The following is a 20,852-nucleotide window of genomic DNA, read 5'->3' as shown; positions in this document are numbered from 1 at the left end:
AGACATTGCATCTAGAGCTGAAACTGTTTGTTGATTGACATACAATTAATGAACTAGTTTGATAATCTATGAATTGGTTTAAGTAATTTTTCAAGCGTAACATTTGTGTCAAGAGAATTTGATCTATAAAGAAAATAATGAATCAAATACCTGAAGTTGTTCATCATCAAGGCTGAATTATTAAGCATGCAACGCAGGGAACTGCTCTCATGTTTAATTTTGTTTCAGTTGGTTTTACATCATTTGATTAATGTCATAATTGTGAAAGAATTTGCAAAGGTAAGACAGGTGAAACATTTTTTACATAAACTTGAATTTCTGTCTTATAGAGAACAAAATCTGGCTTTGCTCAAATGATGCATTTTCCTAAATTACATGTTTTCTGTAATTAAATTTATTAAATGTATAATTAATTAGACGTAGTATCCAGAATAGCCTAGTGTTTCCTGTTTCTGGGTGCAAATAATGAAGTTACCATGTGTAGTCAGCTAGTGCACTGTCCTAGATGGAAACATGGAAGGGACAGAGTACAAACAGAACACGAGGAGGGAGGTGGGGGGTCATTAGGCTTCCCCCAACAGGTTAGAGGCTGCAATTTGTCCTTCTTCAACTGCAATGTGACAGCTGCAAGGCTAAAGACAACTCTTGTAATGCTTGTTTCTTTTTTGATCCACCTCTCATGAATGTTTTCTACAAAAAAGAAAAAAATTAGACTTTATACATCAGTGTTCAAATTCCAAACACAAAGGGGTAGGATCAGAAAGATTAGGCTACATTAGAGCGTAGTATCAGTTTTCTAGAGATAGACTAAGTGGCTTATGAAGTTTGGAGACTTATTTTTATACATACTTTGTGTAAGCCACTGTAGTTTTAAACTCATAATCAGTTCTTTAAGGATGACATGGAGACATAGAGCCATTTTCTTTTCCTTCAGTGTTATTTCCTTTATTGATTTGTCAATTGTGATATTCACAGTCAGTGATATACATGTGTACAGTGATATAGATGCGACTGTAATACTGGTGCAAGTTGAAGCATCCAGCTTTTTCATTTAGTACAAATCAAATAAGGCAAGAAGGTTATGAATCAATGAGGCCAAAGTATTTATTTCTGATTGCAGAGCACAGTGAGGGCTGTTACAAAAGTGACGTACTCCGTGAAATCAACAATGCCATCCTTGTCATTATCCAGCATGCTGAAGAAATTGTCCACTGCAGCTTTGTTTGAGTCCTAATGAAAGAAAGACAGGAGGAGTTGTAAGGAACTAGTAAAACTTCAGCAATATGGCAAAGAGACATTCACAGCTGTGTGTAGCAATGGCACTTCATCTTTTCTACTTACTCCTGCTCCAGGAAGCTCCTTACGGAGCAGTTCAGTGAGTTCTCCCTTGGTCAAAGTGTCTTTGTCTCCTTCTTTTCCAGAGTATTTTTGGAAAGTATCCGTGAGTATTGCCATTGCGTGCACAAGTCCTGACATGGTGACTGAAATGAGAAAATACTGTTGATGGTGTTGATTCGAATGTTTATATATTTATTAATTTTTACAATGGTGTGGTAATGCACTTCAATGCTCATGCATTGTCTGCCTATCCACCCACTTTACTGGTCATTTCTTCAAATTTTTAGTTCCTTCCCGTTTTCCCATCCAACCGCATGTCCATAGATCTTTTAAAACAACTTACAAGTTTTTAAAGGTGACCTTTATTTATTGAATTCCTACCAATTTCCCTAATATATCTGTCAAATTATAACTGTTATAATACTATCAGTATATTGATGACATATAATAGATTGGTGTCATCCTACACAGACCCAGCACTCCACATAACACACAAACCAAACCCAGAAGCTCATTCATGCATCTTTTGCTACATAATGCTACATATTAGGTATCAGCTATGTAGACATGTTAAATGCAAAATGGTTCGTCTACAAAAAAGTATTTTTAAACAAGATTTTAAAACATATTTCCACTTACCAATGTTGTATGAAGACTTGGGTAGATCGAGAGCGTGGAAGAGAGGGATTTGAGAGGAGAGCACAAACGCAAACCCTTTTAAACAGTGATCAACACACCTTCTTTCCAAGCCCACATTCCTCTTTCTGTCATTTTTCTCATTTTTCTTTCTATCTTTTCCCCAGCAACACTTACAAATGTCAAAATGTCAAAGCAGGAATGTACTCTTTCTTGCCTTTCCTGTCACATAAACCCATTTTCATTCCAGTGAGACCAGTGTGGGAAAGCTACAAGTCATATTTGCATATAATGATGCACATGAAAATATGTGATTGTCATGTCATGTAGTAGGTAATGGTAGGTGATATAATCTTATTTCAGTCAGCTTGACAGGGGAACATCAAATCCTCCAGAAACATGGATAACCACGGGGAAATCCAGGGTTTAGCCCTGAAATCTCTGAATGGGTCTTAGGTCGCATGTTGATTGAAAAATATTACAATATAAATAAGGGGTATATGAATAAACAAATATGTTTCTTATATTCTCTCTCCCTCACATTTGTTAACAGGGAGGAGAAAACATTAGAAACACCTCTCAATATAATGTTGTCCAGTGCAACAGCACTGAGAACTACAACCTCAATAATAAACATATACTTAAATGAACACCTCTCTACTAAAAACTGAACATTGCTGAGTTTGTAAAGGTAGAATTTATGGCTGAGCTGCCACAATGGATTGGAACTGGTTGTTTTCAAGGTGTCTGGGCAAATAATGAAACTGCTATATGGAGTCTGCTTGGTTCAATGATGGGAACTTGAAAGTGACAAGGTGTTCACAGGGTGGGAATTGGGGGACAGGGTCATTAATGCTTACCTAACAGGTTAATCCAACCACGGCTGCTGTTTTGTCCTTCAGCTGCGATGTGATAGCTGCGAGGCTAAAGACAACTCTTGTTTTTTTTTTTATCCAACTGTCATTCATGCTTTCTACAGGCTAACTGAACACACACAGTATGTCATTCTTCTCCTTTAAGAGGATTTGGTAAATATTACACATCCTCTTTATTTCAAAGGCTGATTGATTCCAGCTGCAACACCACAGGAAAATACATTTTCATGGACACTTGAGAGTGAAAAATCTACACACAAGGGGGCAGCATTGGAGAGACTGTGGGTACATAGGAAAATCTGTAGTGGATGACCAAATGACAAACATTGTGTGATCACAAGTACATTACTTCCTGAAACATACAAGAACATGTGTGTAAAGATAAACTGAGGATATTTTGTTATTTTCTGGAGATAAAGTAAGCTGCTTATGGGGTTTGGAGACATATTTTATTACTTACTTACTTCAAATAGGTCGCTCTAGTTTTAAACTCATACTAAACTTATTAAGGACCACATGCAGGTATAAAGCTGTTTGCTTTTCCTTAAGTCTTGTTTCCTGTTCAATGTGTAAAACATCCAAACAGTGTCATAATAGTGAAAGTTTAACTATGGGATTGTTCCCTCTAATGATGAGCTAAGAGACTGACACTTCCGTTAATGTTATATCAAAAGGCAGATCAAAGATGATTAATGGTAATTCTGCCTAGTATGTGTGCAGTACAGATTGCCAGGCTCCTGAGTTTGCACAGCTTTGTGGTTTATTTGGAAGCACACACAAAACAACACCTTTAAAATTTGACATCATTTATTTTGTTTCTTTATTTATCACTTGTGACATTCACAATCAGTGATATACACTCAAAGTCAGCACATTTCAATTCCCTGGAGCATACTGTATGTAATAACCTCATCAATGTATTTGTTTAACCAACCTTTGCTTAGAACATATGATAATGACATATTTTATAGATGTGACTGTAATACTGGTGCAAGTTGGAATACTCAGCTTTTTCATTTAGTACAAATCAAATAAGGCAAGAAGGTTATGAATCAATGAGGCCAAAGTATTTATTTCTGATTGAAGAGCACGGTGAGGGCCGTTACAAAAGTGACATACTCCGTGAAATCAACAACACCATCCTTGTCATTATCCAGCATGCTGAAGAAATTGTCCACTGCAGCTTTGTTTGAGTCCTAATGAAAGAAAGACAGGAGGAGTTGTAAGGAACTAGTAAAACTTCAGCAATATGGCAAAGAGACATTCACAGCTGTGTGTAGCAATGGCACTTCATCTTTTCTACTTACTCCTGCTCCAGGAAGCTCCTTACGGAGCAGTTCAGTGAGTTCTCCCTTGGTCAAAGTGTCTTTGTCTCCTTCTTTTCCAGAGTATTTTTGGAAAGTATCCGTGAGTATTGCCATTGCCTGCACAAGTCCTGACATGGTGACTGAAACGAGAAAATACTGTTGACAGTGTATCCCATTGTTGATTTATTTATTTATTTGTTTGGGTATTCATTGTACATGGTTGTGGTAATGTGTTAATGCTTCGTCCTACATTCAAACATGGATCGGGCTTTACCACTTTGGAATGCTGAATTAAAAGACCTGACGTGGTTGAACAGCTTGTTAGAATGCAGTCAGGGATGTTTCTGCCCAACTCTCCACTTCATGTCTCATGAAAGGGATTCCGTGCAGACTAAAATAATTTTTCTATTGTCTAAGTTTCACTCTGTTCTTTCTTATGCCAACTTTTCTCTGTCTCTTGGGAGTGTTCTAGTCACCACTGGTTTTAAACAGGCGACATCATTAAGTATGGATGGTGAAACAGGGAAAAACAGGGAAAAAATTGGTAGTTTGCGTGTGACAAGCAAGTTTGATGTTTTCGTAAAACAATTCAAGAATTTCCTTTCAGCATAGTCTGCTTATCCACCCACGTCACTGGTCATTTCCTCTCAATGGCTCTGGCTCGGCACAGTCAAAATCTGTCCTCACACGCTGATATTCAGTTCCTGTTTTATTTTCCAACCTTTCTGCACATCCATAGATGTTTTTAAACAACTTTTCAGTCGTTTTATATGTTGTTTAATGGAAACCTAGGTAGCCTCAGTTTACTTAATTCCCACTATTTTCACTATAGTAACTGTAATAATAATATCTGTACATTCATAGGGTGTCATACTGTAGATTATTGTTATCCTGCTCAGACCCATCATTCCACATTCTACTCAAACCACACCCAGAAGATCATTCATGCATCTCATGCCACATAATGCTGCATATTACGTATTAATTATTTAGATACATCAAATGCAAACATGGTTTGTCTAAAAGTAATAATAATGTATATTAAAGAACCATTTTAAAACATATTTCCACTTACCAAAGTTGTATGAAGACTTGTGTGGATCGAGACGATGGGAGAGAGGGATTGGGAGAAGAGCATAGACACAATCCTTTTAAAGAGAGTTCGACACACCCTCTCTCCAGGCCCGCCCCATCTTTCTCTCTTTTTTTCTCACACATTTTTCTTTCTGCTCTACAGGAAAACTTCCTAATTTTCAATGCTGCTACTCTTTCTCGCTTTTCATGTCACATAAGAGTGCTTATAGGGTACTCTTTATTTACCTTATTATTATTTTGGTGGGAAATATGGCTTGTTCACACTTTATCTCAAAGCTCATAATAGTTACTATTTAATTCACAGATAACAATTTCACACCAAAACACACAATCAGCTAAAAGTAAGGATGCACTACATTAAATTAAACTACTCAACAGAATATACATTAACTTGATATAGCAACACCTTTGTAGTTTTATCATCAAAGCACTACTGTTAGAGGACACAGGGGCTAAAGAATGGTTTCACGAGTGTGAAAATTCTTCTTGTTTTTCTTTGGTTGTATATCAGGCAGGTGTTAAGTAGCACAATTTTTGATGTATGTATTTACTGTTTAAGTTCAAGTCATAATTCATAAAGCAATTTGCAATTTTATTAATCTGGTTTTATTGTTTACTGAAATGTCACTTAATTACCGGGGTTCTATGTCTCTGAAAGACCTCCCTGCAGGACCCTTCTGTATGTTTAGGTATTCATACATAAATGCCACAGTTTGCTACAAGCATATATGTTTCTTCAAGTACAAAATGTCTGTACTTTTTAAGCAATCTTTTGAAGGCAGAACTGATGATCAGAAGGAGGGGCTGGCTTTGGTTAGAGACAGAGATGCCAGTACATGAAGTAAGAAGAAGAGGCGGGGTCTGGAGACACTGATTCACTGGCAGAGAATGTTTGCTGGTAAGAAAAAAAAACAACCCACACACACACACACACACACACACACACACACACACACACACACACACACACACATCACATGAAAGTTATCTGCTCAGCACATCAGAAATAAAAATGTTGTCATGGTTTCATAGCGCAGATTACCTCTGAGATTCAAACACACAAGGGACTGTACCATAGAATGAGATCCTATGGTGAAACACAGCTGCTTGTGGTAGAGTCCTTGAGGATTATCCAAGTAATTCGAAGGGCAGAACAAAGTCTCAAACATCTACGAAACCTACTTTGGGAATGATCCTCAACCAAACTGTGTCCTAGCTGTACCATTAATTAAGCTTTGAAAAGCAATCAGCCCTGACACCAAACGCAGGACAAGTTTTTCTACTGCGCCATTTTCGGTAAAATCAGTGGAAACAATCAGCAGGAATGCACCGGGACTACCGTCTCAAATTATCTGCCTTCACTTGTGTAAAGAACATACTGATTTGATGTTTTTCAGGCAGTCGCTCCAGACTGAAAACTAACAACATAAACACATCTACTGACTGGAATGCCACAAAAGTTGGTACAGACATTCAGTCATTAGAAGCAGAAGTGAAAAATTTGTAAATGCAGAACTCTAGTAACCTGAGCAAAAGTATGGTATCTATACTAGCAAATTTTTCTAAATTCTGCTTTTTGTGGGCAATCTAAACAATGCAGTGTAACACACTAGTGCTGCTGTTAGGGCAGGGCTCTTTGTTTTTGGCAAAACAGGCAGCTGTTGTGTACTGTGAGTTCTCTGCCTCTCTGTTGGTAACGACACCAAAAAAACTTTCCACTACAACTCAGTGGTTGCATGTGTGTGTGCAGATATGGGTTTGTTTACCCTGAGAGGAGGATTTCATGGAGGAAGTAGCTAAATTACATTATGAAGCACTGATTTCAGATGCCATATAAATCAAGACAGAACAAAAGATAGAAAGAAAGACTTTTTTTTTTCTTGCTGTCTTGTCCTCATTCGTCCCCAATCATTTTCAGTTTCGCTGTTCAGTGCTCTGAAATGTACAAGTTATATAATGTACACATAATATGAACACATCAGTCACCTCCCCTGTGATATCTGTATCTGTATCACACATGCAATCGATTAATGTAGCTTGATCAAAAAAAGGCCTGTAGCCATAAGCAGCTCCACTTGCGCAGTGTGTTATAATCCAGTTGAGTTCATTACAGTTTATGATGGTTTGGCTGAATGTTTTCCTGGGAGGGAACACCAGATCAAAACTAGTTCTTTTGGCAACTGAGGTTTCCTGCTGAAATAATGCTGCTGCTACCAGGCAGCTTGGTTTACAAAGAGTTACTAAAGGGTGCCAGGAAATATGAGACCTTCAGAGTCCAACACAATGGAATCCATGTTTGCTCAGGGTATGACTCTCTCATTTCTCTCTTTCTTTCTCCTCTCTCTGGTCTCTGGTCTCTGGTCTCTGGTCTCACACACATTGTTTTGTCAGTTTGCATTAATATTGCTTATGCTAAATCAGTTACTGGCAATATGCTCTTGTAACACAAACAAACTGTAGGTGATTGGACTTACTATTAAATAATATCCTTATTTTTACATGTGCAGGTACAGTAATTTTCTCCTTGCATATTCATGAACTCCATATACCACGGTAAGAAGCCCAGATTCAACAGAAGAATCATTCGTAAAAGGTAACCCCTGTTGCCAGGCTCTGTTCCAGCTGTGGCTGTTGTGTTTTTGTTGAGTCTTTTAAGAGCTTTAAATTGTTCCAAAAGTCACTACCTCTTTGTGGATGTTAATTACAAATAGATATCCATCTGCCCTATATGAATTTATTGGTGTTTTCCTTTGGAAGATGTAGTGACAGAATTTCACCGTGCAAACAAGCCATCTGTCTAATTTTTGTCACATCAAATGGATCTATGATGATGAATTAATTCTACAAGCACAATCACCTTGATCCAATATTTCAAATCTCATGAAATCATCTTGATCAAATATCCCAAAATCTCACAAGGAAGTACATTAAACTGTGTTGGTTGGTGTTGGTGTTGTTTGACTCTTTCTGACCGTCCTATAGAGATAAATTCATGTTTGTGAGTGAAGCATTTTGTATTTTATCTTATCACCATTTATGGCACCAAATTTATGGAATTACTCACCCGAGGAAAAAATGATGACTAATATACAGTAGTTGATGTAATTATGCTATGTCTCAAATCATGTCTCTTTTTCTTTTCCAACCGTTTTTGTCATTTTTAGTTTGTAAAGGAGGAAGTGATTACATCTAGGGTGTTTCCCTCTCTCCGCCAGAGGCCCGGTCAGGTGGTCCCTCTGGTAGGGACTTCTAACACGAAGAGTAGCTCAGCTGAATAACACAAGCTGTATCTTTATCTGTTCTCTGAGAAATTTCAAATGTTTTTCAGCCGAAGTATAACTTTACTCTCCAAATAAAGACTTTGGGTGGAGTCTTATCAATAGTTAGAGGGGAGGATCAACATCATTTTCATTCGTGTCTTCAGTAGAGACATAGCTCCATGGCATGTTCCAGCAGAACAAAAACAGGAAGCACTTTACTAAAACATGCATTTGCTTCATTTACTTATGTGCAGTCTCCTGTAGTCTTCAGGATTAATTATATGTCTTTGTGGAATAGAATAGACATTAGAGTTAATTTATGCTTACTCTTAGTATAATTTTACCTCTGAAGCTAGTAATTTGGGTCCTTTGCAGAGCACTTATTAACTTAATTTGACATAATAAGTTTACATAAAATATGTTAAATGTTTTGAGTCTGGAAGAGGGTTCATGTCAGATATTCACTTTATTGCTCCTCCTGGGCAGGAAAGGTGAATGGAGCACACAGTCGGCGTTTTAACCCCATCGATGAGCCTTGGCTGTGACTGTGACTTTGGAAGTGGTGAGGGCGAGAAAGTCTGAAGGATATTTCCCAGAAAGAAATTATAGTAACACTCACATTTCTCCCAGTGTTCCCAGTGTGATTATTCATAGTCTCTAAACACAAACACAAACTTTTTTTAAAATTTTTTTTATATATTCAGGTTGGCAACCAGAAACTGTGAGCAAACTGGTACACATAAATGTCAAACCAGTAATGAATTCAATATAATTTACAGGCTAAACAGCTCAAATGCCATTATTTGTGCTGCTCTTGGCTAATAGCTGCTCTTACTTGTGCAATACTAATTGTACATATACATTTGCAAGAACAGGTCTGACTTTGCAGCTCATTTCATGGCAAATAGCGATTAGTGATCTAACCTGTTCCATTTTGACAGACAGGACACATACACACATTCCTCATACACCCACTACTGCTGTGTAATGATGCATCCCCTGTTTATTCTTTGTAAATATTTGTGGTTATTTCTAATAAAACACAATATTATTAGCGCTTTAACCTGACTTGTCTCCCTTCCTTGTCATATGCATGATATTCATTTCTTATCTCAATACCTGCAGATGCCCCTTCTGACTGACTAGACTGTGAGTGAGTTAACACTTTGTGGAGTTTGATGAAGTATGAGGACATGCGCACTGTTTGAATTGAACATACTCCGTTTCTCACTTGGACACACTCAAAGACACTCCTCCAAGTTACAATGGCTCCACTATTGAAACTTTTGAAGGGATCAGCTGCGAAAAGCGAATCCAAGTGATTCTATCACAGACTCTATTAATTTAAGCATGGAGAACATAAAATCTCTCTGCTATTATGGTCACTTCTGACTCTCATGTGTAGTCCTCTTCGTTATGGGTGTGCCGTCTGTGTTTTGTTTGTAATAATTATTATGCAGTAAATCCCCTGTGTATTTGAGGCTTAAGAATCTCAACATGTTTCAAAAGAGACTCTTTCAGTTTGAAGAGGAAAAAAAGATGGTTTTACTTTGTACCTTTGTGTTAAGTTTACATAAATAATTCTTGAATATTTTGGAGAATATTCTATTGGCTGTATTTCCCCTGCTTTTAGTCTTTGTGCTAAGCTCGAATATGTCATAAACATGTCACATAGATGCTTTGCACAGTAAATAAGCTACTTTTCCGCTTCTTTTGTTCTTTTTTTAATTCCCAGCTGTGTGTTGTGTGCATCCTGTAAGGAAAAATCATATATTTTATGTACTGTTTAAACTTATGAGAACCTTATATTTTTATGTCACATCTGAATGAAATAGAATGGAAGACAGAGGGAGGGTGTGACAGACTTACACCACAGCTTAATTACAAAGGACTAGTGGAGGGGTTGAGAATTTCATAATTTGTTTTAGAGGAGATAGAAGAGAGGACAAACAGTTGATTTACAGACATGATGACTGAACTTTTTACATATCTACCACCAAGTTCACTGCATGTCAGTTTGTATTTGCCTTTTATATTTTTTTCTCATCTGCTTCTTTGTATCTGTATTTGCATGTATTTGTTTGAGAATACCGTCATTATGAAGCTGATAAACAGTTCAAACTGAAAAATGGAGGTGAACCAGGTGAGGGCCTGTGAGCTGTGTCCAGTCAGATATTGGTGATAGATATGTAAAACATTCAGTCATGTCTGCAAATCAAAAGGAAGGGATTAAATGAACCCAACTTTTTGTCCTCTCTTTTATCTTGTCTGAAACAAATGATGAAATTCTCAAACCTCAATGAGTCCATTGTAATTAAGCTGAGGTTTAAGTCTTTAGTTGCTCTCTATCTTCCCTTCTATTTTATTTAAGTTCAAGTTTGACTTTTTATCACATAAATTTGACTAATCATGAGCATTCTTTCCCATCATGAATAACTTTTCATCTATTTTTCTCATTTAATGATGAAATTAAACTTACATTAAGAATACTTTGGTTAGATAAGGTAGATATATACTATTTTAAAATATACTCTTTACTTTAAACATACACTTCATTTATTTGTGTCCTCTCTTTTTGATTTTTTGGACTCATTATACATCTGTATATGTAACCCTGGAAAAACCCTATAAGAAGGATTATGCATTTTTATTCTTACACAATTTATAGGGTTATTTAGGGTTTGTGTAAACCAAATTAGATTTGCACAAAAATATGTTAATTAATCTGTGTCTGGAAGATGTTTTAGTTCATAGGAACTCATTGAAGATGCATGAGAGAACATGACTTTCTTGCATGGGCAATGGTATGCTGGCAGATACTCCCTTCTATTGAGGAAAGTCAGCATTTTGATACAGTAGCTCCACCTGGCAGACAGTGGGGAGAGTGCACTTATACAGTTGGATCTGCTCACAGTCAACATGGCAACTACAGACAAGTAATGGGTGAAATTCAGGAAGTGATGAGGGCACAAAATGAAAACAATTAAAGTCCAGAAAAACCGAACAGCACTGAATCACTGAAGTTCTCCACTGTTACATGACAGTGTGTGACAATTTAAAGCTTCTGAACACAAACTTTTGGACACAGGTTTAGAGTATATTGTTAGTGGACGTATACACTACCTCTGGATTGTGTAGGATGACAAATTAGATGTAAGACATTTTGATTTCATTTGCCATGATTACAAACATAAAAAGAAACACCCAGAAATTAAATCAGAAATGAATTAACATGCGGGAGTTAACACTTTGTTGTCAGCCATGCAGACTCAAACAATTTCATATATATGCACAAGTTACACCACCCATGCTCATGCTGTATGGCAATGAACAGGAGCAGGTCGTACAGGTCCTGCAAGTTAAATCTTAAAGCTTAAATCCTAGTGTTACCTGTACTGCTATAGGCTGTTGGCCCTTTAGGTCTTCAATAGGATTAACAGTAAACTGGCACACCCTGTCCTAACCATGACTACTTGTTTTCTCACTCTGTCTCATTTGTTTGCATTACTGTCCGCAACAGCACATTTCAGCCAGCAGACAGGCAACCAATCGTTAACCCCTTTCAGGGAGGCTGGAGCAAGGCATACAAATATGCGTTTGTTTCTAGACCGGCTGGAACGTGAGTGAGTTAACAGTTGGAGTGGAGTGAATGAAAATCCAGTTGAAAGGTGTTTACCTCTGATTTTCAGTTGGTTTCACATAAATAAATGGAGAGACAGTAGAATACAGAGGGACACGGAGTTGTAATGACTTTCATGGTGTGAAAAAAGCTATTGGTCAAAATTTTAACCTGTGGAGAATTCAGTCAGCAGGACCGGAAAGTTATAGACCAGACATTTCCTTTCATGAAGCACTGACAATGACGTGGGCACTGGAGAACATAGTGAGTGATGTCTGTTGAATGTTTGATGAGTTTGTGCTTGTTTCCTTCCGCAGCAATGACACCAGATACATAGCAACAAGATACTGTATAGCGATTGAATATAAACAGCAAAGGAAGCCCTCAACAAATCAAATGTTCTAGTTTTTATTTATTTTCACTTCAGGTATTGAATGGAAACTTCTTTGAAAACAGGTTATGGAGAGACAAAAACAATGAATATCACATTTTGCATGCAAGTTTAAGACACAAGAAACGTGTGCAAATGGCTTGATACCAACAGCATCTGTTTTCAGGGTTCTAGGCAGTGTGATATATTACATCTATGTTGTGTGTATGCCATATGAATAGCATATTTTTTTAAAATATATTATGGTCCCACAAACATTTTAAGAGTTTGAATCTTAAGTCTTATTGTTCCTCTTCTTGTTCTTTGCCCTTGGATTTCTTGCCTCCCTTGCCCGTCTTCTTGTGGTAGTAGCATTTGGCCAGGTCACACACACACCGGCAAAACTCTCGGAAGTTGACCTCACCATCATGGTTTTTATCCATCGTCTCCATAGCTTCCTCAATGTCATTTGCATTGATTTTACCCTGGAATATACATTCATACAGTTAAATGAGGAGTATGACATGCACATGTGGATATTGAATAAGAAATAGGAAAACATGCATGTGTTGCAGCGCTTACCTTTAACTCAGGGCTTTGTATTTCTTGCTCGAACACCTTCTTTAACTCCTCTTTGTTAAGCTGTCGTTTCTTGCCTTCATCATCAGCATACTCCAGAAATACATCTACAATGTTTGTAATGACCTGATCCAGACGAGCCATAACTGAAAATGGAAACAAAGATTGTTAATGATTTTATTAATGAAGAAACAGAGACATAGGAGAAAAATTTCTGCAGACACTGTTGTCAGGCCTTATGAAATCTGAAAGAGTCAGACACATATTGTAGACAAATGTTTGTAGGCATAATCATAGGATGTAAAAGTCAGAGGATCAAAATCAAATGTTCAGAGCTTCCTATTCTGCAGTATAGAATAAACACAGAATAAGTTTAGTAAATGCCATGAAATACTCTGAAGTTTTAGCTCATTAACAATGTTGTCAGTTTATAGACAACAATCTGCTGAATTGCATCAACTGTCACACACTTCACAGTACCTGGATTAAAAGCTACTACTTTCCTTCCTTCCACAGAAATCCCTAACTCCACATCTTGCTTTCCCTCAGTACTCACCTCAGAGTTCACGTTCACCCAGAAGAGAAATGAAGAGAGATCACGTCTGTGTCACCAGCTTGGACCCAGATGAGACTGTTGTCAGACTGAGGGGAAAGCCTCCTCTTAAAGAGGAGACACACACTGTCTCATACACACACACACACACACACACACTCACCAGCAGTGTTTCATGCCTGGGTAATGTGCCCCACTCTACCCAATGTTGTTTTTCCTGTCTCACAGTTGTATCATACAACACTGTAAAAACAGTTTATTTGTTATTGCTTTACAGAGAAAATGGTTGCAGTATTTTACACTCCTTAAATGAAGGTGTGTGTGTGTGTGTGTGTGTGTGTGTGTGTGTGTGTGTGTGTGTGTGTGCGCATGCAACACTGCATGAACTATTCTGTTGCAGATGGAGTAAGGCGGGGGAATTTTTTTTTTTTTTTTTATTGAGGAGCTGCTTAGTCCGGCCTTCTAGGCTGAAAAGCTGCCAGAGTAAATGGAAAGTTACAGTCACAGCCATGGGTTTGTGTATGTAATCTGTGTCTCTACGCATGTCTGATCCCTCCTGTTTGCACTACAGTTTTGCTAGTGTTCCATATAAATAGGGCTACAGTTTATTTCCTATTCACAAGGTTTTAGAAGTTTTGCAAATTTAGTTAGTGATGGGGACTATATCAAAACAATAGGTAATGCTACAGTATAACTACCATCACCGCACTGTTACTATTTAGGTTGACAATTCTAGTGTTTGAAAGGTTTAGAAATAAACCCAGAAATCAAGTTTTTATTGTGTTATATTTCTTTGTACTATTGGAATCATGTAAAATACACTTTTGACTGATTGTTTGTAACTTAGATTGACCTGCGACTGCTGAATAGTTCAATGTACTTCTGCCATCATCAAGTCGCACAAAGGAAACAAACTGAATACTTAATTCAGCTGAACTAAATAAAATCGGCAGCAGTTAAAAGTCTGCTGAAGATGAAGTAAGCCAGTGTAAGCATCCCGACTGTGTGTTTGAACATGTCTGATTCTGACCCGAGCCACTCCCATTCATCCTGCTCTACTGTTATATAACTCGGTCTCTATTTTCCATTTCTCTGTTCCAAGGCAGCAGAAAAGGTAGCATTTTCTCTTCTCCTCCCCTCTCTTGCCCCCTGCCAAGTCTCTTTTATAGGTCAGTTCCAATGGATCAGGGCCAACCTCTCTTTACTGAGACCATATTACTTTCACTTATTGAATACTATCAGATTCTCCTCGCAGGGGAGGGAAAGAAAATGAGACGGAGGATCATGTGGTGTTAATTACAAAAAAGTTCATCTTTCTACACTGTGCTGGTTGGGGTATGAGTTACACTTTCACTGCTGGAGAGGTTCTGTACCTCTGCAGTGATAAGTCTGCACCATGAACATGCAAACTGTAATGAGAAAGGTTATCTATTAAATAGAAATAGTTTTGAACTCCCTTGTCAATATTCATCAACCACCCGGTGTAAGAGTTTTAAGGACAGGTTTTTAGATATAAATTTATAAAGATATAACAGAGGGAGGTACAGAAGACTTTTTTAAATGAAAACTATGGGTGTGTGATTCAGGTATTTCTACATGGTTGTAGTAACAAAACAATGCAATGGGAGGTGACAGGTATTCCAAATGTTGGTGCAATGTACATTTTGTATGTAATTTTACCTACAAGTATTACAAGGCAGTAGGAGAAAAGGGCAGCTCAGAAAATAAACATTCAAATTCAGTAAAATACTAAATTAGAAACGGCTCAATTTCAAATGTGACTGATTGCTCTGTCCAACAACAGTATTCAGCATCACCTCTATACAGCTGAATTAGCATAGAGGCTGTTGTTGTATTCTAAAATCTGGCCCAACACCCTGAATAACCCCTGCAACATTTACTATTACAGAACAGTGTGTTTCCTCACTCAGGGTTTTGAAGTAAGAGAGAGGTGGATGGAGATGCTGACAGAACAGCCACACTGCGGAAATGGCTTTTAGGAGCTTTAGGACATCTAGTGGTGAATTTGAGAAAATACACAATATCCTGCTTAAAGGACCAATTCACCAATTTTATCACAAACTTCAGCGCTTGCTATAGGCTGACATGCAATGACCAAAAAACCTCTCACTTTTATTTGATGAAGAATGATTAGAACTGAGTATGTCTGCCATCTTGTGGTTCTTGTTATATCTTGTTACATCTTGTTATAAAGAAACAATGACAAAGTGAAGTTTTTTGTTGAAGACAGTACAGAATGGGATTTCCGAATGGTTTCAAATTATATTGTTTAAATTTAATTTCTTTATTCATAAGGATCAGTGTTCACCAGTTAATTCAACTACAGTCCTTTGGTAAGATATCATAAAAGTAATGAAGTAGCAGGTTAAGAAATACAGACATGAGACAGTATGAAGCTTCAAAATCAGCATGCAGAACACACATCAAACACTAATCAAACAAAAGCAAACACTGCTCAACAGAACACAAGCAATGCAGAGCACAGAAATGGTATAATGTTGCTATTCAAATTTAAAATTTAACACTATTCTGCTTAGGCTTAAGTGTGAGCTGGTGTCACAGGGAACGTCCTTGGTGGTTTGTCTCTTATATGTCAAGTAGACAATGTTCTGTTGGCAAAGAGAAAAACAGTGGCAGTGCGCACAACGCCATCTGGTCCTGAGTAGGAAACTGTATCGGGTGCGTGGTCTTCGCTGAGTCAACAAGGTAAAGGAGATGCCAGCACTCACACTTGAATAGTTTTGTTATTTAATATGGGGCATACAAGGAACGTGTTTCAGCTTCACGCTTGTAGCTGAATCGCATTCGTTGTTTGCCACATATTAAATAACAAGACTATTCATACGTTAGTGCCAGCAATGTTCTGTTGGCATTGGCAATTTAACTCCCTCACCCAGGCCCGGATTAAGAACGCAGAGGCCCCTGGGCACAAAATCTTGGAGGCCCCCCCGCCCCCAATCCACTCTACTCACACTCACAATCCAAGGTTTTGAATTACAGGTTCCTCTGACCTCACTTGTCATCATCAGGATACAGACCATAGAGATACAGACACAGCCAGCGTTTACAAATTCAGTAACTCTGCATTCATTGGTTTGTATTTCAACATACACAAACTCAATTCATTTATATGATTTGATAAAAAAAAACAAACACAAAACAAAAACAAGAATGAAGCCATAGTTGGTGGGTGTTTGGAGGCCCCCAAGAGGTCGGAGGCTCCAGGGACCCAGTTGAGACTGTGGATAATCTGTACTTGCCTTGACTTGCCCGTCTGAATGATGCTGGGTGCTGCTGGGCTCTGTATCATGTCTCTTATTCTGTTATCTGACACAAACTCCTTAGTTATTGATTTAGTTGCTATGAAGCACCAGCACACAGTCTGTATTGTAAGCCTGGTATTGTAGATGCTGACTCACTGCCACACTGCCATGTCTTACTGGGACTTATTCTACTACGACATATCACTATATCTGCTGTGAAAAGCATCTACTTAACACACCTGTAGCCTACTGGCCAGATCGAATGCCTATTGATTTTACAGACTTTTACAGCACTATAGGCTAGGCATGGATCCTTGCTGTATTTCTTCCTCCCATGTGGTTTCCTTTCACAGCAAGATTTGTACGACCTGCTGATGAGTGCCAACTATCCCAAGAATCAAGCAGAAAAAACTGACGACACTATTGAAAATAAAACAAAAACCCAGCCACTATTTGTTTGTAAATGACTCCCTTGTATATGTGCGGGTATACAGGCCTTATGAAAGTGTTCTTCTTGACTGATAGTTGGTCTGTTGCATTAACCACAGTAGTGTACCACATCTTTTGGCTGCACAAACCTCAATTCAGTTATTCTATGTTGAGTACTTTCTCCCCACTTACATCTGTGGATTTCCATGTGCATTTAGAGTTAAGTCCCTTTAGGTAAATTCAAACTCAGGATAAAGCCTGCCAGTGCCACATGTGTGAGATAGCAGAAAAATGCACAGTTTGGCATCTAAACTGGAGGACGGCCACGAGAGAGACACCACCACCTCCAAAAAACATAAACCTTTCAACCATACAAACTTTTCTGAGCACTTATAATCTTGCTTGGTTGGCACAACTCTAACCCTAACTCCTCTAAGCTCATGGCATAGAGGCAAGCACCCTCATTCAGGCCTTGGAACACACCTATCTGATACCAGCACATTCCCATATTGAAGCATTTACATACTGTATAAAAATTGCTGCCTTAGCTGAATGATCAAGGAGGATTTATGAGTGAAATGATGTGTATCAGATGTGAACTCATCAATATTCTCAGTATATTCTGAGGTATTTTTCTGACATTGGCAGATCTGTTCTTGACTAAAATGGTTCCAGGTGTTCATGAAATGGCACAAAACTATAGCAGCATTTAATGCAACCAGAGGACGGCTCCATCAAGAAGTAGAATTTAAAAAAGCATTTTGTACAAAATATGCTAAAAGAGAAATCAGACAAACACACGGTTAAATTTTGTCGAGGGGAGTTTTACTTGTAAATCTTGCACATTTGTGCTACAATATTCTGTTTCTCTAAAAACAAACAAACAAACAAACAAAACACAGCGTCATGGTTCCCTGTATTATTTGCCCATTACTTCTTGCCCTTTTTTTCATGGAGCCCATAACACTTCTCACAGGCCATTGAGAGGCCGACGATGAGGGACATGAATTCTTCAAAGTCCAACTTGGCATCTTTGTTTTGGTCCAAATCTTTCATGATACGGTCCACGACATTAGGGTTTTGCTGGGCCTGAAAGAGAGTTGATGAGAGAGGGTGCAAAGTTAAAGTCAGAGCAAAAGGTTACGTGGGTACATTGATGGGAACTGATTATAGAGGTCAGATTTGAAAGAGGACAGAAGAGCCTTACTTTCAGGAAGGAGGGTAACTCAGTCTGAACAAGTTTTTTCAGTTCTTTCTTGCTTAAGGTCTTCCCATCGCTGTCCTCACCAGCATAGTGGTGGAAAATCACAATCAGGGACTCCATGCTTTTCTCCAACTCAGTCATGGCTCCAGAAATGGGTGCTGAAAGGAGAAAAGATGAGTATATATAATATATATAAAATATAATGAATTTCATGAGAAATATACTTTTACCTCACTACACTACCTGACAGCTGTTGTAAGTTACATTGCAGAATAACATTTTAAGTACATATAAGCATAAAGGGTGATGCTCTGCTTCAACTACCAAGCGATTTTAAAAATAGGTTTAGACCTCGATCCTCACCTTACAATATTAAAACAGCCTTTTAGAATATGAATCAACTGGGAAAGTAGAACTTTCTATAACTTTTGAACTTTTACTTCTGCAAAATGTATCATACTAACTTTTCATGGATGACTAACATTGTGGCATTGCCACATTCATTTTTGCAAACGGTAAGGCTGCAGTCAAGCAGTAGGTTTCAGTGTTTCAGCCAAAACTAACATATTGTTAAGTGAGGATGTCAGTGTTGCATTTACTGGCACTCAAAGCAAATTCTTTGTGTATTACACATCCTCTTCTGGCACACAAACTGAAGTCCTTATCTGTAACATCCCACAGCTTCTCCCTCTGTCCCTGCCTCTCCCTTCACTTCACCCTTTATTTGGTTGAGTTTCAGTAAAAAAAAAAAAAGAAAAAAAGAAAGAGGCAGGCTCTACGGACATTCAAGACAAAGAACAGTGAAATAACTTAAGAGAAGACTAACAGAGGGCCAGCCGCTACTTGTCAGAGGAGGAACCCCCTTACGTAATGCGCCTACAACGTCCAAGCCCACCCAAGAAAACATGTCGATGTTTTACTGACTTTTAACTGCGAAAAAAAGCATTGAAAAGCATTTTAGACTACATGTCTACATGGCTACATGTAGCAACTGAGTTTTACAGTATTTAGTCATAAGAGATAGTCAGTTTTCTGAATGAACTCAGGCAACTTTGAAAAGAACGTAAGACAACGACATAAAAACAAAAACAAAAAACAGAGAAGCAAGTATTAAAATAAATAGAATGAACTTACCAGGACACGAAGAGGCAGAAACTGTGGTTTGAGGTTCAACGAAGTGAGCAGGGGCTCACACACAGTTTATTCAAGAATTTATAGTCAGCTGGCAACGCCCAATATGATGGGAGGGATACAGAAGGAAGGAGAGAGAGAGAGAGAGAGAGAGAGAGAGAGAGAGAGAGAAAATAACGTGATGAAAAAGCCATGTGCAAATATTATCCCTAGCAGCGCTTTCACTGTCACCGCAACAGATACAGAGATGGATCCATAACTGTCAAATGTGGAAAGCGTTGTATCAACACCACAATAGTTGATCTTAGACTTTTAATCATGAATTTTAAAATGATGTCACTTCTGAATCAGAGATGTCCAGCACCAGCTCCATTTGAGTGCTGGCATTAAGACGCACCAACAGCACTGCAAAATGACACTAAGTAGTCAAATAACGCACACATCATCTTGCAGGATTCTGGGACATGCTGAGTATGGACAAGCCTTATAGCATGTGTAATATCTTCTTCAAAGCCTTTATTTAGCTAAGGAAGTTTCATTGTCTTTGACAGGAACGCCCTATTCATACTGACACAGTCACACCTGGAAGCTGCCCAGAACAACAGCAGTCTGATCTGATGGCCATGAAGCAGCTCCATTGGAACTGCTGGGAGTTCAAACCTTGCTCAAAGCACCTCGGTGATTTAATTTCCCGTGATTCTTTTTTTATTTTTTTTATACCATTGTTTGAAGTGTGTGAATCGTGGTCAAGCCCTTTGCTCCAATTTTTAGGCCGCCAGCGCCCCTTTGAAATGCACATAAAAACAACACAGTAAATACATCCAACCATTATTCTGTTAAACATAACAGAGTTTTTGACACAGGCCTATGTATCTACCTACATTTTACCACCTCACAGATCATCACAATCACGGGAGAGGAATAAACAAAACAACCATCATCCTCCCTCTGAAGGAGAGAGTGGCATTACCTTCAGGTAACTTCATCTGCAGAGATGGTCTTGAGTGTTAAATGCTCACCCCAGGGACATATCATCTCTAAACTGTCAAAATTCTCTTTGTAAAATGATCTTTTTAAGAGTAGAAAATTTGCTCTGTGCATCACAATTACACATCTCAGGATATATTTGACATCTATAATCAAAGTAAGAGTTGTGCCTGTCCTTTCTCACC

At 38.2% G+C, this 20,852-nt stretch overlaps 2 protein-coding genes across 2 annotated transcripts; both read right to left on the bottom strand.

Annotated features, from left to right (window-relative positions):
- Positions 1 to 3,638: 3,638 nt before the first annotated feature.
- On the bottom strand, positions 3,639 to 19,791 carry LOC111230008 (trichohyalin-like). Its single transcript, XM_022756539.1, has 7 exons — positions 19,684 to 19,791; positions 18,553 to 18,707; positions 18,278 to 18,434; positions 13,083 to 13,225; positions 5,232 to 5,304; positions 4,157 to 4,296; positions 3,639 to 4,045 (listed from the first exon to the last, which is right to left on the bottom strand). Exons 2-7 carry the CDS (start codon positions 18,688 to 18,690, stop codon positions 3,920 to 3,922), a joined length of 777 nt encoding a protein of 258 aa, XP_022612260.1. The 5' UTR covers positions 18,691 to 18,707; positions 19,684 to 19,791; the 3' UTR covers positions 3,639 to 3,919.
- LOC111229963 (protein S100-G-like) lies at positions 12,525 to 13,762 on the bottom strand. The gene is made up of 3 exons (XM_022756473.1): positions 13,636 to 13,762; positions 13,083 to 13,225; positions 12,525 to 12,985 (listed from the first exon to the last, which is right to left on the bottom strand). The coding sequence occupies exons 2-3, from the start codon at positions 13,221 to 13,223 to the stop codon at positions 12,803 to 12,805; spliced, it is 324 nt and encodes a 107-aa protein (XP_022612194.1). The 5' UTR covers positions 13,224 to 13,225; positions 13,636 to 13,762; the 3' UTR covers positions 12,525 to 12,802.
- Positions 19,792 to 20,852: the final 1,061 nt, after the last annotated feature.

This window comes from Seriola dumerili, unplaced genomic scaffold (genome assembly GCF_002260705.1).
Source record: "Seriola dumerili isolate Sdu_G_001 unplaced genomic scaffold, Sdu_1.0 BDQW01000258.1, whole genome shotgun sequence".
Lineage (NCBI taxonomy): Eukaryota > Metazoa > Chordata > Actinopteri > Carangiformes > Carangidae > Seriola > Seriola dumerili.
This window is presented reverse-complemented; position numbering and strand designations above follow the sequence as displayed.

Excerpts from the sequence above, each read along its gene's own strand:
- LOC111229963 (XM_022756473.1), bottom strand. The coding sequence starts at position 13,223 with ATGGCTCGTCTGGATCAGGTCATTACAAACATTGTAGATGTATTTCTG. Across the intron at positions 12,986-13,082 it reads TACAAAGCCCTGAGTTAAAG|GGTAAAATCAATGCAAATGA; the intron begins GTAAGCGCTGCA and ends TGTATATTCCAG.
- LOC111230008 (XM_022756539.1), bottom strand. The coding sequence starts at position 18,690 with ATGACTGAGTTGGAGAAAAGCATGGAGTCCCTGATTGTGATTTTCCAC. Across the intron at positions 18,435-18,552 it reads AGTTACCCTCCTTCCTGAAA|GCCCAGCAAAACCCTAATGT; the intron begins GTAAGGCTCTTC and ends ACTCTCTTTCAG. Across the intron at positions 4,046-4,156 it reads AGGAGCTTCCTGGAGCAGGA|GACTCAAACAAAGCTGCAGT; the intron begins GTAAGTAGAAAA and ends TTCTTTCATTAG.